The sequence below is a fragment of the Peromyscus californicus genome, unplaced genomic scaffold (genome assembly GCF_007827085.1).
Source record: "Peromyscus californicus insignis strain IS unplaced genomic scaffold, ASM782708v3 Scaffold_6__1_contigs__length_162567912, whole genome shotgun sequence".
In the NCBI taxonomy this organism is placed as follows: Eukaryota; Metazoa; Chordata; class Mammalia; order Rodentia; family Cricetidae; genus Peromyscus; species Peromyscus californicus.
The window spans coordinates 32,582,029-32,596,773 of record NW_026294584.1 but is presented as its reverse complement, the minus strand read 5'-3'; the positions used below and the strand labels follow the sequence as shown (position 1 = coordinate 32,596,773).

Genomic DNA, 14,745 nt, shown 5'->3' with positions numbered 1-14,745 from the left:
AGTGAGGACCAGAGAGCAATAGAGAAGGAAGCATGAGTGAGGGAGGAGGGAGGACCCTGAGCAAACAAAAAGATGATTTTGAGCCTGCTTTGTGGTCAGTCAAATTCTGCACCCAAAAACAAGCCCAGTCTCACATCAAATGGTGCAAAAACAGTTCAATGTTTTCAATAGACTAACTCAGTTATCATTTTGGATCCCCACTGTCCACACTTAAAAAATTCAACCAGTCCCTCTTGGGATCCCTCATTACCCCATCAAGGTTGTCCATGGATATAGCTAACCCCTTGGTTACAGGCCACTACTCTGAATCTGGCCAACCACTCTTTCGATCTTTTCTTCAATTCTTTGTTTATTCTATACTTGGGACATGAAAATGTTTATGAAAGATAATAGTCCCGGTTTGAGGAGCCTACTCGATCCCTGAAACACTAATTTTGCCCAAAGACGTCTTTGGAAGAGTCCCAATCTCTGAGATCTTTTTCTATACCACAGCATTCAACAGCTTTAGCCTCCATTACTTCCCTTTCATATATCTCCTTCAAAAGGTTTAAGTTTTCATCAAAGAAAATAATATTTGAGTTCAATACCTTTTGCTTTCCCCATGCCCTAATTAATGAGACAAAGCAAGACCAAACCTAAGAGTTTACTTATGCTGAGAGCAAAGAACATGTTAGAGAGGACATGTACATAGTATTTTTAGAGACTTTTCTTTTACATATCATGTGTTTATAAACATACTGGACATGTTGAATGTGTAGCTCTAACTTCAGTATGTGAGCTCCACCAGGTGGTAAGTGTGAATATAGTCACAGTATTCAAATATCAGTGTTCCAGTCACTCACATGCTGAACTGTGGGATGTGCAGATCTGTGACTTAATCTCAAATCATGCGTGTAATTTTGCTGTCTCTTAATAGGAATTGCTGACCCCCAGAGGGCCAATCTGGAGGTCACTAAATCACATTAGTGGTTTGCTGACAACTGTTATCTTTGATGTCACAGTATGAAATCTTCCCAAGGGAAGCTGGAAATCCACTACTTCATAGGTGACAAAATCAGCACTACTTTCCAGATCATTAAAACTGGGGCTCTGAAGTAGGAAATGTACATGATTTCTTTGGAAATTGCCGCGGACTGGGTCTCAGTAGGAACACCAGACCGAGGGAGAACAGGTTGAAGGTACTCAGGATAAGTGGGATTCGGCGAATGACAGACAGACACAGACACCAGAGTATGCTGTGAAACTGCTGCAATTTTACTCAGATCAAGCAGTGTTTTTTATACAATCGTTTGAAGAAAACAAGGCAATCGGCCAGTGGGGCAATAGACATAGAATCAACAATGTGGTCACACAATTTTCTCAGAATGATTAATAGATCTCATGAGTACAGGTGCTATTTCCTCTATTGTGGTTCCTCATCCAGAGAACATTACAGCACTAGCTGAAGTTTTTCCTTTTACGTAGTTTTTAGACCTTTGTTTTGTATCAAAATTAAACCCTTCCCACCATCGTTCTAATCATGGTTTCATTTGTGTGAAAATATTTAACCTTTGCTTGCAGGTGAGAAGGCACCAGGGGGGTTGGGACCTAGCTATTTTTTCCATGAACTGTAACTTATGCCATTCTGTTTTCATACTATTATGATTCACCCATCGGTTCCCATGTTTATCATAAGCTCCCGTAAAGGGCAATGGCTCCAAATAATTATTATATCTAGGATTAAAGTTAGGGGGTTGCCACCACCGACCCTTGATGAGAAACTCTATTTGTCCCTTGATAATTCTTGTAGGAATGGCTAGTTCCTGTAACTGCTTCCTTGCAGCTGCTGTTGGCTGTGCGTGTGGATTGCTTATGAGTTCCTGGACTTTTACTTTCATCTCTCCTCGCTAGAATCTTTGTCCCTCTGAGTCATGAGTTCTTTTTGCTCTAAATCATTCATAAATTCCCTCAAATTTCTAGGACCCTCTTTAACTGTTTGCCTAAAAGCTTGAATTATAGGTGGGGGTATTGAGGCCACTTTTGAGGAATCATTATTCTCTTTATGGGGCACATCAGAAACATTGAGAGCTAACTCCCTGAAATCAATACACAAGGAAACAGCAATAGTCACAGTTGCAAAGAGAAAAAAGGCAGAATGCCAGCCAGCCTCTGTAAGCAGATTTTGCGTGGTTCCGTGTAGCCTGGCACCATGATTCGGGCAGATTGATAAGGGATCGCCGGGGGCATAGACCCGAGGGCCGCGAGCCCCCCTTTCCCACATAACTACCTCATCCAAGGCATATGTCACGCGGGCGACACCGTCGTGGGTGTGGCATTCTTCCTGCTAGGTAGCCTCTCTGGTTCTTTGGGTTGCAGTCTAATTGTCCTTTGCTTTATATCTAGTATCCACTTATGAGTGAGTACATACCATGTTTGTCCTTCTGGGTTTGGGTTACCTCACTCAGAATGATACTTTCTAGTTCCATCCATTTGTCTGCAAATGTCATGATATCATTGTTTTTCTCTGCTGAGTAGTTCTCCATTGTGTATATGTACCACATTTTCTTTATCCATTCTTCAGTTGACGGGCATCTAGGTTGTTTCCAGGTTCTGGCTATTACAAATAGTGCTGCTATGAACATAGTTGAGCATGTGTCCTTGTGGTATGATTGAGCATTCCTTGGGTATATGCCCAAGAGTGGAATTGATTCTCAATTTTCTGAGAAACCAGCCCTTAGGCAAATCTTATGGAGACACTTTCTCGATCTATAGTACCTCTTCCCAAATGACTCTAGCATGTACCAAGTTGACATAAAACTAGTGAAGAGCCGGGCGGTGGTGGTGCCCGCCTTTAATCCCAGCACTCGGGAGGCAGAGCCAGGCGGATCTCTGTGAGTTCGAGGCCAGCCTGGGCTACCAAGTGAGTTCCAGGAAAGGCGCAAAGCTACACAGAGAAACCCTGTCTTGAAAAACCAAAAAAAAAAAAAAAAAAAAAAAAAAAAAAAAAAAAAAAAAAAACAACAAAAAAAAAAACTAATGAGGACAGGTGGCAACTATACAATGTAATAACTGAAACTTTTTTAATGTGTGTGTGTATATGTGTGAACATCCATGTATGTGTATGTGTGTGCCAGTTTGTGGGCTTGCAGGTACTTTGTATGTGAGTGCACATGTGGGCACATGTGTGTGGAGGCCAGAAGACAACCTGGGTATCACCGAAGTGTTTAATTTTTTTTTTTTTTTTTTTTTTTTTTTTGGACAGAGGCTGTTTTTGGCCCAGACTGGTAGGCTGGCTGACCAGTGAGTCCTGGTGATCCAACTGTGTATGTCTTCCTAGGTCTGGGATTACAAGTGTGTGTGCATCCACACACATGCACACAAAATGCAGGGCAGTGGGGCAGTCCTTTGAGATGTAGGCTTGGCAGGAAATCAGTAGAGCAAGAGCTTAGGTAGTGGCCACAGGGGAAGCTGTGGTTAAGTGGATCAGACAGCTTTTCCTCATGTGGATTCTGGGGATGGATCTTGGCTCCCCATGCTTGCTGAGCCGTCCTCCTAGCCCTAGGGCGAATTTTCATTAGAATTTCATTTATTTTGAATAATTTGTTCTGTATTTCCACGGGAACATCTTTAAAGGGACATTTTATTTTTAGTCTTGTGGATGAGGGTTTTGCCTGCACACAAGTATGTGTACCATGGGCATGCCCAATGCCCATGGTTGATAACCACCAGTGGGTGCTGTTTCCAAACCCAGGTCCTCTTGCAGGAGCAGCAATTGCTCTAAACCACTGAGCTATCTTTCCAGTACCTAAAGAAAAAAATTAAATGCAAATATTATCTTCTCTAGAGGTATGAGAATTGTTAATGAGATCTTAAGGAGAGAGGTTGCAGTGAGGTTAATATCCATGGAATTCCCACTTCAATGTTCATATTATTCATGTTTCTACCACACACGATGATACATCTCTGCACAAAGTGGCTAATCCATTCAGTGCTGTGGGCTCTGACTTAGAAGAGTAAGAGGCATCTTCAAGGGAACTTGAGATAATTTGCTCTAAGATTTCCTGTTCTCAAGGCCATCAAGTCAGTGGAGTTGGCACAGACTGCTGCCTGTAGAGGTATTTATCTTCTCATTCACTCAGGGCAAGGTCAGCCGTGTTACCCCTCCAGTGACATTATGACAATTCAGCATCCTCCAGCATGTTGGTGTGGTCTGGAAAAAGAGGGGATGTGTTTTGTCTCCATGGTCTTTGACCTGGGTGGGCATATCTACTTACTGGGTGTGTCTTCGGGTACACAAATGCAAAGCGATCCCCACATTTCTTCATCATGTTTATTATTTGTACGTGGAGGGAGCCACATGCCTCGGTGCATGTGTGGAGGTCTGACAGCTTTGGGAGTCGGTTTTCTCCTTACATCTGTGGGTTCTGGACATCAAACACAGGACCTTGGGCTTGGTGGCATGTGCCTTTATTCACAGAGCCCTGTTGCTATACCTGTCACTCTTTATATATCATCTTGTCTTTAAAATTTTATCATGAAAAAATTTCATTCTTTTTCAAGTTAATTTTATTATTATTTCTAAGGTAATAAAAATGGCATGCATTTACTGTAACCAGAGAGACAGCGCTAAGATCTGTAGAGGAAAATTTAGTAATCCCAGCCTCCCTCAACTCTCTCTGTTCCCATCCCCTTGAAGCTATAACAATTGGGCAGTAGCTTCATGAATAATTTTGTACAATTTTCATATTTCACAGTCATCTCATACACGAAAACTCACATATACACAAACATGTATACACACACACACACACACACATACACACACACACACACACACACACACACACACACACACACACACACACCACAACCCACCACACACCCATGGGTGAGAAATGACTAAAGGGAAGAGATCTTCTTTAATTCTGTGAGAAAATGGCTACATTTAAAGTCACTCAGTTTTCTGTATCCAAAGATTCCATGGTCTTCTGCTCACATTTTTTAAGTTTTAATTGTTATTTATTCTTCTCTCATATAACATATCCTGACCACAGCTTCTCCTCCCTTTACTCCCCAGGTCCCCCCTCCTTACCTCCCCTCTCCCCCAGATCTGCTGCTCCCTTGTTTCCCTTCAGAAAAGAACAGGCCTCCCAGGGATACCAACCAAACATGGCATAACAAGATGCAATAAGCCTGGGCACAAACGGTCATATCAAGGCTACAGTGTGGTGGCCCAGGTTTGTGATATGAGCATGAAGGAGGCCATATGAGAGGATCAGGAGTTCAGGATAGCCTCTGCTACATAGCAAGTTTGATACCAACCTAAAATACATGTGACCCTATATAAGAGCCATGAAACAAAACCAGGCCTATAAGAAGCAGGCAGTGATGAGGCACACCTGTGATCCCAGCCACTCGGGGAGCCGAGGCACACTGCCTCAAATTTCAGGCCAGCATGGACTACACAGTACCAGGCCAGGCAGAGCTACATAAAGACCCTGTCTCAAAACAACAAAAAGCTCATTTAACAATGCCATTTTATTTCCAACATAGAAAACATATTGCAATGATTTGGGAGAGGGGGCATTAATGTCAGTAGAATTGATCAAGGTGGCCTTTGCTCCCGAGTGCAGGGCCATCCTCCTCAGCTTCTGAGAGGCACCTCGTCTCGTGCTGCAGAGAGGTGAGACATCCAGGTGACCCACAGTGCTAACAAAGCTGGCATCACCTTGTCAGCCCACCAACTGGATTCTACTCAGCAATAATAAGAGTCTCCAAAGCTTGGCTTGCTGGGCTCTGTCAACCATAGAGCATCCAGAGAGGACCACCCCAGTGTTCTCAGCAGCATCACCCTGTCTCATTCTCCTAGGTCTTGTTGACCAGGAGCTCCTGCACAGAAGGTCAGGTTTTCCAAAAAGCTACCTGGTTCTGCAAGTAACTTTGTGCTTCTTTATCACTATTTTTACTTCAGTGTGTGTGCAGATCACTCACACATTATATGTTTACACTTATGGGCTTGTACATGTGTGTCCTTGAATACATACACGTGTATGCTCCAACTTGTAGGTATGTAGCACATGTATTCCCTCAAATGTCAATTCACAGATGCTGTACACATTGTGGTTTGGACACAGGCTTTCTCAAGGCCAGCAAGATTGATGCACCTTCATCAAATGGAAGTGGTGGTGGAGCATGCCTTTGATTCCAGCACTCGGGTCAGAGAGGAAGGCAGATATCTGTGAATTCAAGGCCAGCCTGGTCTACAGAGCCAGGGCCAAACAGAGAAACCCTGTCTTTGGGAAAACAAAACCCAAACATAAATCACAACAGCAAAACAAAACAAAAAGGAGATGCACCTCTGTCCATCTCCAAGTGCTGGGGTGACAAGCTTCAGCAAGCCTGCTCGCCCTTTTTCTTGCATCCTGGGGAACGAACTCCTATCTCATAAGGAAAGCAGGTAATGTAAAATCAGACAGTCACTGTCCCGGTCCTCTTGTGCTTCTGAATCTCACCCAGAGTGTCGATTCACACTCTTGACTCGCTGCCCAGTCGTCTAGCCTAATAAAGAACAGGGCCAGGAACAGCAGTATGTGTCTATGCAATTTCTTCAAGGCCATCTCCTGGTCAGCAGAGCTATGAAGGGTATTTGGTTCCTTTATTATGATAATGGGGAAGAGGAATGAAAGAAGGAAGGACAAAATCATGTTAGATGGGTATAGCGGTGCAAACCTACCCCACCCCACCCACAAACCCACCCAAGCACCCCAGTTGTTGGCACAGGTGAAGCAGGGGTCCTCAGCCAACCAGGTGCACTAACGCAGAACTGGTATAGAAGTGCCACAAGGGGGCAGCACAACACCAGAGTTTCTGACAGGTTGCAGGGCCAGCAGCCTTCCTGCCTTTCCTATTGGCACAGGTGGGGGTCTCCAATGCTCAGGCCAGTTCCAGATGTGAGTCACAGGGAAAAAAATTACTGCACTGCACATCTAGATGCCCGACTTTCTTCTCTCTATCAGAAAGGTCTTCTGATTCACACGGAATAGGTGGTTGTTATGGGCTGCCATGTCACTGTTTTCTCAGATTTGGGCATTAAGATTTCGGGTGAGGGGTTGTTTGCTTTTAAAATAGTGTCATTCCTTCTAGACTGACCTCCAACTCTCCATGTTGGAAGATGACCTTGACCACCTGATCCTCTTGTCTCCACCCTCCAATACTGGGATTCCCAGCATGCTCCATCTGGTTTTATTTTATGCTGGGCAAGAACCCAGGGCCAAGAACCAGTGTGCATGCAAGGCACACGGAACACTAGTCGTGTTGTTCACCTTCTGTGTTAGAGAGAGAGAGAGAGAGAGAGAGAGAGAGAGAGAGAGAGAGAGAGAGATCTCACAGTGTCACCAAAGCTAGATAGACTGCTGCTCCTTATATAGCCCAGGCTGGCCTTGAATTTATGGCTAGTCTCCTGACTAAGCCTCCAGAGTCCTGGGATTATAAGCATACACCTTCACCCTGGCTAGTCTTAAGAAAAATGCACAAACTCCCTAGAACTGGCTAAATGTGAGGGGTGTGAGATCTCCCGAGGGGTGAGGGGACTAAACCTTCAAGCAGTGGGGGTGAGGCTCCATCTCATAGTGTCATCAGCTGCAGTTCTGGACATGGGCTGGTTGAGGCTTGTGCCTTCCATCCTGTCCCACGGAGCTGCATAGAGAGTTAGATGAGACCAACTTGAGGGCCGCTAGTCAGAACATCCTTCAAAGCTGCCCGGCTACACAGGGGACAGTCCAGGGACTGCTGCATACTGACCTGAGTGTCCTTGAGAGGGCATGGGGTGGGACAGCCTCCTTTCCCTCCCTCCTGCCCAGATCACAGCTCACCAGCTTCAGAAGAAGAGCAGCATCCAGATACAGCTCATGTTTGTGGCACTCCAAAAGACTCTCAATAAAAAGACTAGGTCATCTAGAAAGGTTAAAAGAAAAAGAGAGCGAAAAAATTCAGGGTCAATGTTGTAGATCTGTAATTCCATCAGGAGGTCTTCCTCAGCTACATAGTGAGTCCCAGGCTAGCCTGAGCTACAGGTGTGACTCAGCTCTTGCCCGGCATGCAGGGGGCCCTGGGTTTGGTCCCCAGGACCAAATAAACCAGGCTTGGTGGGGAATTCCTGTAGTCCCTACATTTGGTAGGTGGAGGCAGAGGATTAAAAGTTCAAGGTCATCCACCGCTACATAGATAGTTTAAAAAACAAAACCCCTCAAATGCACTAAGACCAGGTGCACACCTGGATCCCCTCCAATCAGTTGGCTGAGGGCAGGAGGGTCTCCAGTCCTTGGCAGCCTGGACTACAGACAGAAAACCAGAGTCAAAACAAGAGGAGAGAAAAAATGAGAGGATTCCTCATTAGAGGGGACTGGTAGTTATGCCACCGTGGGGTTTAAGAGTCATGTGCTTTGGCAAAGAAAAGAAAAGGCCATGAGTATAAGGAATAGACAGTAGTGAGGGGGAACAGGTAAGGACAGGGTTGGAGAACTCTGCACAAAGAGTGTGTGTATTTGTGCATGATGCATGCGTGACCACAGGTGTGTGTGTGTGTGTGTGTGTGTGTGTGTGTGTGTGTCTGTCTGTCTGTCTGTCTGTTCTAACCCTTTGAGCACACATGTAGCCCAGGAATACTCATCAGATGCTTTTGCACCTTAATTCTTTTTGTTTGTTTTTGAGACAGGGTTTCTCTGAGTTTACCTGGCTGTCCTGGAGCTGGCTCTCTAGACCAGCTGTCCTTGAACGCACAGAGATCTGCCTGCCTCTGCCTCCCAGTCCTGGGATTAAAGGGGTGTTCCACCACCACCGGGCTTTCACCTTCATTTTCGAGACAGGGTGTCTTTTTTTTTTTTAAGGTTTATTTTATTTTTATTATGTATACAGTGTTCTGCCTGCATGTGTCTTTGCAGGCCAGAAGAGGGCACCAGATCTAATTGCGGGTGGTTGTGAGCCACCTTGTGGTTGCTGGGAATTGAACTCAGGACCTCTGGAAGAGCAGTCAGTGCCCTTAACCTCTGAGCCATCTCTCCAGCCCCGAGACAGGGCGTCTCACTGACCTCAGGCCAGCAAGCTCCCACACTTGCCTCTCTTCAGCACCAGGCCTCAGGTGACATAAGGACACGGCCACATCCTGTTTTCACACAGTCCTTCCTTTCTCTGTGGCGCTTTAGCCATTCCCCCATCTCCCCAGCCCGGGTCCAGCTCTGATAGTTCAAAATGTTCAGAATTTCCATGTTCTTTTTGAGATGGGATTCCACTCAGCCTGCAACTCACTCCTGCCTATACTGCCCTTGAGCTTTTCATACTTAACAGGGCAGAGTGGCTCAAAACTGGAATTTCTGCCTTGGGGAGTTAGAGACAAGAAGATGAGGATCCTGCTCAAGGTCATCTTTGGCTACAGAGTGGTCTGCCTGGGATATATGAGACTTTGACTAAACCACAAATGCTAACAGTGTTCCAGTGCACCTAAGAGGAACTGAGGCAGCAGGATCCTCAGGAATTTAAAGCCAGTCTGGACTACATACTGAATTCAGTCGAGCCTGAGTTATAGGGCAATACTCTGTATAAACACATAAACCAGCAGAGGAGCTGGGCGGTGGTGGTGCATGCCTTTAATCCCCGAACTTGGGAGGCAGAGCCAGGCAGATCTCTGTGAGTTCAAGGCCAGTCTGGTCTACAGAATGAGATCCAGGACAGGCACCAAAGCTGCATAGAGAAACCCTGTCTCCAAAAACAAACAACACACAGACAAACAAACAAAATAGCAGATGAAAACAGTTTGTAGCAAAGTAGACAGAACCAAATGTCTGAAAATAAAATGGAAGTGTGCGTGTGACACCTTAATACACCTGTCAGGGAATGAAAGCCAATTTCCATCTTTGGTTGTAGGTGGAGTGTGTTTCCTTAGCATGCTTCTGTGAGACTGTTATTATTAGGGTGGGTCATTCAAGGTTTTATATGTATTATTTTTTGGTTGGTCAGTTTTAATATCATGTATCTCTTTCAATCAATTGCAATTTTTATTTCATGTTTGCATTTTGGGTTTGCTGTTTATAGCAATCTTCAGTGTTTGGTGATTCTCTAGGGGGTCCAAGTTTAAGACAGAACAGCTGACCTGCCTGGAAGTTGTTCGTGTAGAAGAGAGACAGAGAGAGAAAGAGAGACACAAAGACAGAGACAAGACAGAGATACTCAACAGTGGCTTTATATTCCTGGGGATGGGGGCAGGAGAACAATACAGTTGTCTTAGGGGGATCACAATGTGAAGTCAGATCTCCCTCCCACATTGGCCAGAGTTGCCTGAGAAGTCCTCCTCAGTTTTTTCTGAGCAGATCCAGTGGCTGAGGCCAGCAAAGGATCCTTTGCAATGTACTTTCCCAGAGTTGTTGTCGGTGGGTTGAGAAGCATGGGGTTCTGGGGTGCTCTTCCCACCCCAGAGTGGAATAAGGTTCTCTTTTCTTTTCAGATTGAGCACATTAAAATGTCTGTCCTAGGAGCTTAGTGGTGCTCAGAGGACAGAACAGATGTGGCAGATGTGTTCTCCTAGTGCTGGAACACTATCAAGACATGCTGTTGGACACAGAAGTCAGCAGAGCATGATTATCATCCCAGGACCCTTGTTTCCATGTCACATTAGGGAGACACATAGACAGATGTACCATCTACATCAGTGACACAGACTTTTCTGTGTCTCATGCTGTGGCATATTGGCACCGTCTAAGCAGAAAGAATAAATGAGATGAGACCTTACCAATGTGACTGTGGGATGGACAGGGGAGGCTTCCAGGAAACTCGCCCAAAGGATGTGCAAAAGCCTGCTTACCTGTATAAGAACAAGTGACCTTAGGGATATGGCCCTCTGAGTGCAGACTTGGGCTGGCACGAGGCAGGGCCCACAGCAGGTTGCTGCTGCCTCATAAGGGTTCCTGTTTCGATCCATATCACGACACCTATCACTGCCTCTTGGTGTGGCACGTGGTGGTGAGTGTGAAATCCAGTTCCCAATGGGAATGGTGGCCTTGAAGGTGCAAGCATGGAGAGGCAGCAGGTGAGTAACTAGAAGGCAGAGTTGGTGGAGAGAGAAGACTCAGCGGGCCCTGGAGTCACTCCCCAGTAGAGATTGTCCCAAGCTTTGCTCTGAGTTGGGTCTGAGGACTCAAGCAATGTACCTTGCTGTGATGACTTTTGGGGGTTCTTGCAAAAGGTTGGCAGGAGGCTACCTGTAGCATGAATCTTAAAGAGTCTTATTAATAAAAACAAACCCAGAGCCAGGTATTGGGGTGAATGCTGGAAGATCAGAGAAGCAGAACAAGCCACAGCTACCTCGCCTTGCCAGTTCCTCAGCTGATCCCGTTTCCTCAGACTGGCAGCCTCTGAGTTCTCATCCAAATAGATCTCAGCTGAACTGTTGCTGAAAAGCCTAAAAGCTTAACCTGCCTAGTTCCTGGCCCTCATGCCTTATATACCTTTTTGCTTTCTGCCATCACTTCCTGGGATTATAGGCTCACTTTCCGGGATTAAAGGCGTGAGTCTCCATGCCTGGCTGTTTCCAGTGTGGCTTTAAACTCACAGAGATCCAGATGGCATGTGCCACCATTTTTTGGGCTCTATGTCTAGTGGCTGTTCTGTTCTCTGACCCAGATAAGTTTATTAGGGTGCACAATATTTTGGGGAACACAATATCGCCACAGCTACCCTCTATTGGAGCCCTACAGGGCTGCTTGCTGGTCACATTCTGAACCTGGGAACCCGTTTTAGGGCAGGTAGTTCAGGCTGACTAGAAATACTCTCCCTGGGGAGAGAAGTCTCACCTCATGGATAAGACCATGTTCTCTGCCCAGAGACAGAGAGCAGAGGACAGTCACTACCCAGAGGGCCATCTCTGATGTTTAGCCAGGCAGGGGGAGAGGGCAAGGGGCTATTGTTCCATGAGACATCTTAGGGCCCCTTTGCACCTCAGCCCTCCCCTCTGAGCAAGACCCTGTGAAAAGTCTGTCCTTCCTGCCTGGGATTTTACCTGGAGAGATCTGCGCTGGGGTGGACAGCTCTCCTTCCGCAGGAGGGGCCTGTGTCCACACTGCCTCCCGGACATCTGGCCTGGCTCCCCATGGGGCTGTCCGATTCTCAGCCAGATGGGTCCCCAACCTGTGGCTCACAAGCCATGGAGCTGGGGCTTGACCTCTTGAGGACTTCAAAGCAGAAAGACACAGGAAGGAGACTCTTAGTGGCTTTGGAACACACAGGACTTACTATGCTGGCCCTGCAGTGTCTAAGCACCCCAATGGTCCTCCATGGGATCTTTGCCTCCTTTGGACTTGCCCCGCCTCCTGCTCTCCCTGCTCTCATCAGCATCTCTGCTGTCCACTTGTAGCTCAAAAAGCCTGAGGTCACACTTGAGGGGATTCTCTGGGATTGGTCTCTCTGAGGTGACAGGTTGTTAAGCTCACGAGTGTGCCACGAGTGGGCACAGGCATCATTTATCACAAGGGACAGGAGGAGAAGCACAAATAAAATGAAGTAAGTGCACCCACCTGGTTCTGGGGGCGACTCCATGATCCCTTCCCTTTGGAGCCAGGTTGTTTCAGGAGGCATGGCCTCTCTCTGCAGGAGGCAGGCAGCAGCAGCAGCAGAGGTTTCTGAGGCAGTTCATGATTGTTTTCTTGACCCTCTTCCAGCTGTGGCGCCTCCAGGTTCGGGAAGAAGCTGGGCCTGCATCCTGGGACTGGCCATGGGTGATGGCCACTTCCTGGGTCATGGCCACATCCAGAGTGATAGCCTCTTCCTGGGTCTCAACTTGGGTCATGGTGGCTTCTGGGATGATGTTTGCCTCCCGAATGATGGCCTCTACGATCATGATGTTCGTTTCCTGTGATATGGCTTCATCCTGGAACATGGTCCCTTCAAGGTTCATGGTCATTTCCTGGGTCAAGATAGCATCATGGGTGATGGCCTCATTCTGGGTTCTGGTCTCTTCCTGCAATGTATCCCGAGAAGAGGAGCCTGTGGGGGTTAAATAGTGAGATGCCTCCTGGGAGCTCCAGAGTTCCTCTTGGGGACTGCAGGAGGACATGTTGTCTGTGTCACCTCTAGTCTCACTCTGGTGTGGCATAGGAGAGGAGGTGTACAGAAAGAGAGGTGGCTGGACACTGGCCATGTGATCACCGAATGACCTAATCTCGGACTGTGTGAAATACTCAATGCTTTCCAGGCTGTTGCTTGTGAAGGAATCAGTCACAGGACAGAACAGGTGGGATAGATAAGGATAGATCCTCTCTGGCTGGCAGAACAGAGCGGCAGGCATGCTGTGACTTGTGCCACCCTGCCTGACATTCTTCTCATCTTTCTCCTTGGTCTTCGATGGCAAGGTGAAGGTGGGGGGAGCAGGCTCGGTAGCTCTCCCTAAGGACACAGGGAAAGTGCGAAGATCTGCCAGGTTGAGGACAAGGCCTGGCTGCATGGCTCTCACGGTTTTCTCCTGGTGATGGTAGCAGTCTCCCCCAGGTGACTGGTGCTGTAGAATTAGGTAAGTGGCCATCACCTGGTTGTATTTCTGGTCTCTCAGAGACTCAACGATTTCTTCAGATTTGTACCCCATGACTGTCATGGCCTTGACAATGCTAGGGCTCGGGGTGCCTGGGAGAGACTGGGTGGAAGTAGGTGGTGAACGAGCCTCACTCTTCCTGACCATGGGGCGCCTCATGATTTGGCCTATGGTGGGCCTCCTGCTAGGGTTGATGATCAGCAGTTCGACGATGACATTGAAAATGTCGATGGAAACATGTGGAGGCACCTTGAAGTTTGCGGCAAGGATCTGCTGTTTCACCCCTGCAACAGAGCTAGCTCTGAAGGGAAAGTGCCCGACGACCATGAGGAAGAGGAGCACACCTAAACTCCAAATATCAGTGGCACGGCCATCATAGGCCTCCTCTCCAAAGAGTTCCGGGGCACAGTAATATAGAGTACCACAGAAACCACTAAACTTCTGCTCAGGGATGACCTTAGCCGAAAGGCCAAAATCGCCCAACTTGGCATTACCCCTGCAGTCCAGGAGGATGTTCCCAGCCTTAATGTCTCTGTGAGCAATAGAGTTATCGTGACAGTACTGCACTGCATGCAATATCTGGATAAACAACCTTCGAGCCTCGCTCTCCTCTAAGGACCCCAGTTCCAGGACGTGATGCAGGAGGTCTCCCTCTGATGCATGCTCCATCACCAGGTAGGTGGTCTCCCTGGTCTGGACCACATGAAACAATTTAATGATGTTGGCGTGGGCAAGGGATTTCATGATGTTGACTTCACTGTTGATAAATGAGGCATACTTCTTCTTGTTTCTAAGAATTTTTACAACCACACAGGATACTGTGGGCACGTGAAAGGCCAATTTGACCTCTGAAAACAGTCCTTGGCCCAGGGTCATCATCATCTTATAGTCAGCGGTGAAGGTCTCCTCAGCAGAGCAGTGGGCCTCCCTGCCCTGCTCCATGGTCAGGTCCTCGTTGATATTGCTAGAACCAAACCCTCAATGGGGAATTTTCTACAGTCCAAATCAGGCCCAGACTGTTTATAAATACACATTCCTACATCCAAAAGGAAAAGAAAGTCAGAGATACTTTAGACAACCTCACCGGGACTCAATGCTCAGGAAGAGAAGAAAGCACCTTCCAAAGCAGCAGACAGCAGAATAAGACACAGATTGGATTGTTAGGAATCAGTCAGAAACAGAGAATAAAACAAGGG

General features: G+C 46.9%; 1 protein-coding gene across 1 annotated transcript; it reads right to left on the bottom strand.

Annotated features, from left to right (window-relative positions):
- Positions 1–12,589: 12,589 nt before the first annotated feature.
- On the bottom strand, positions 12,590–14,491 carry LOC128098754 (sperm motility kinase 2B-like). Its single transcript, XM_052720146.1, has one exon. The coding sequence runs from the start codon at positions 14,489–14,491 to the stop codon at positions 12,590–12,592; it is 1,902 nt and encodes a 633-aa protein (XP_052576106.1).
- Positions 14,492–14,745: the final 254 nt, after the last annotated feature.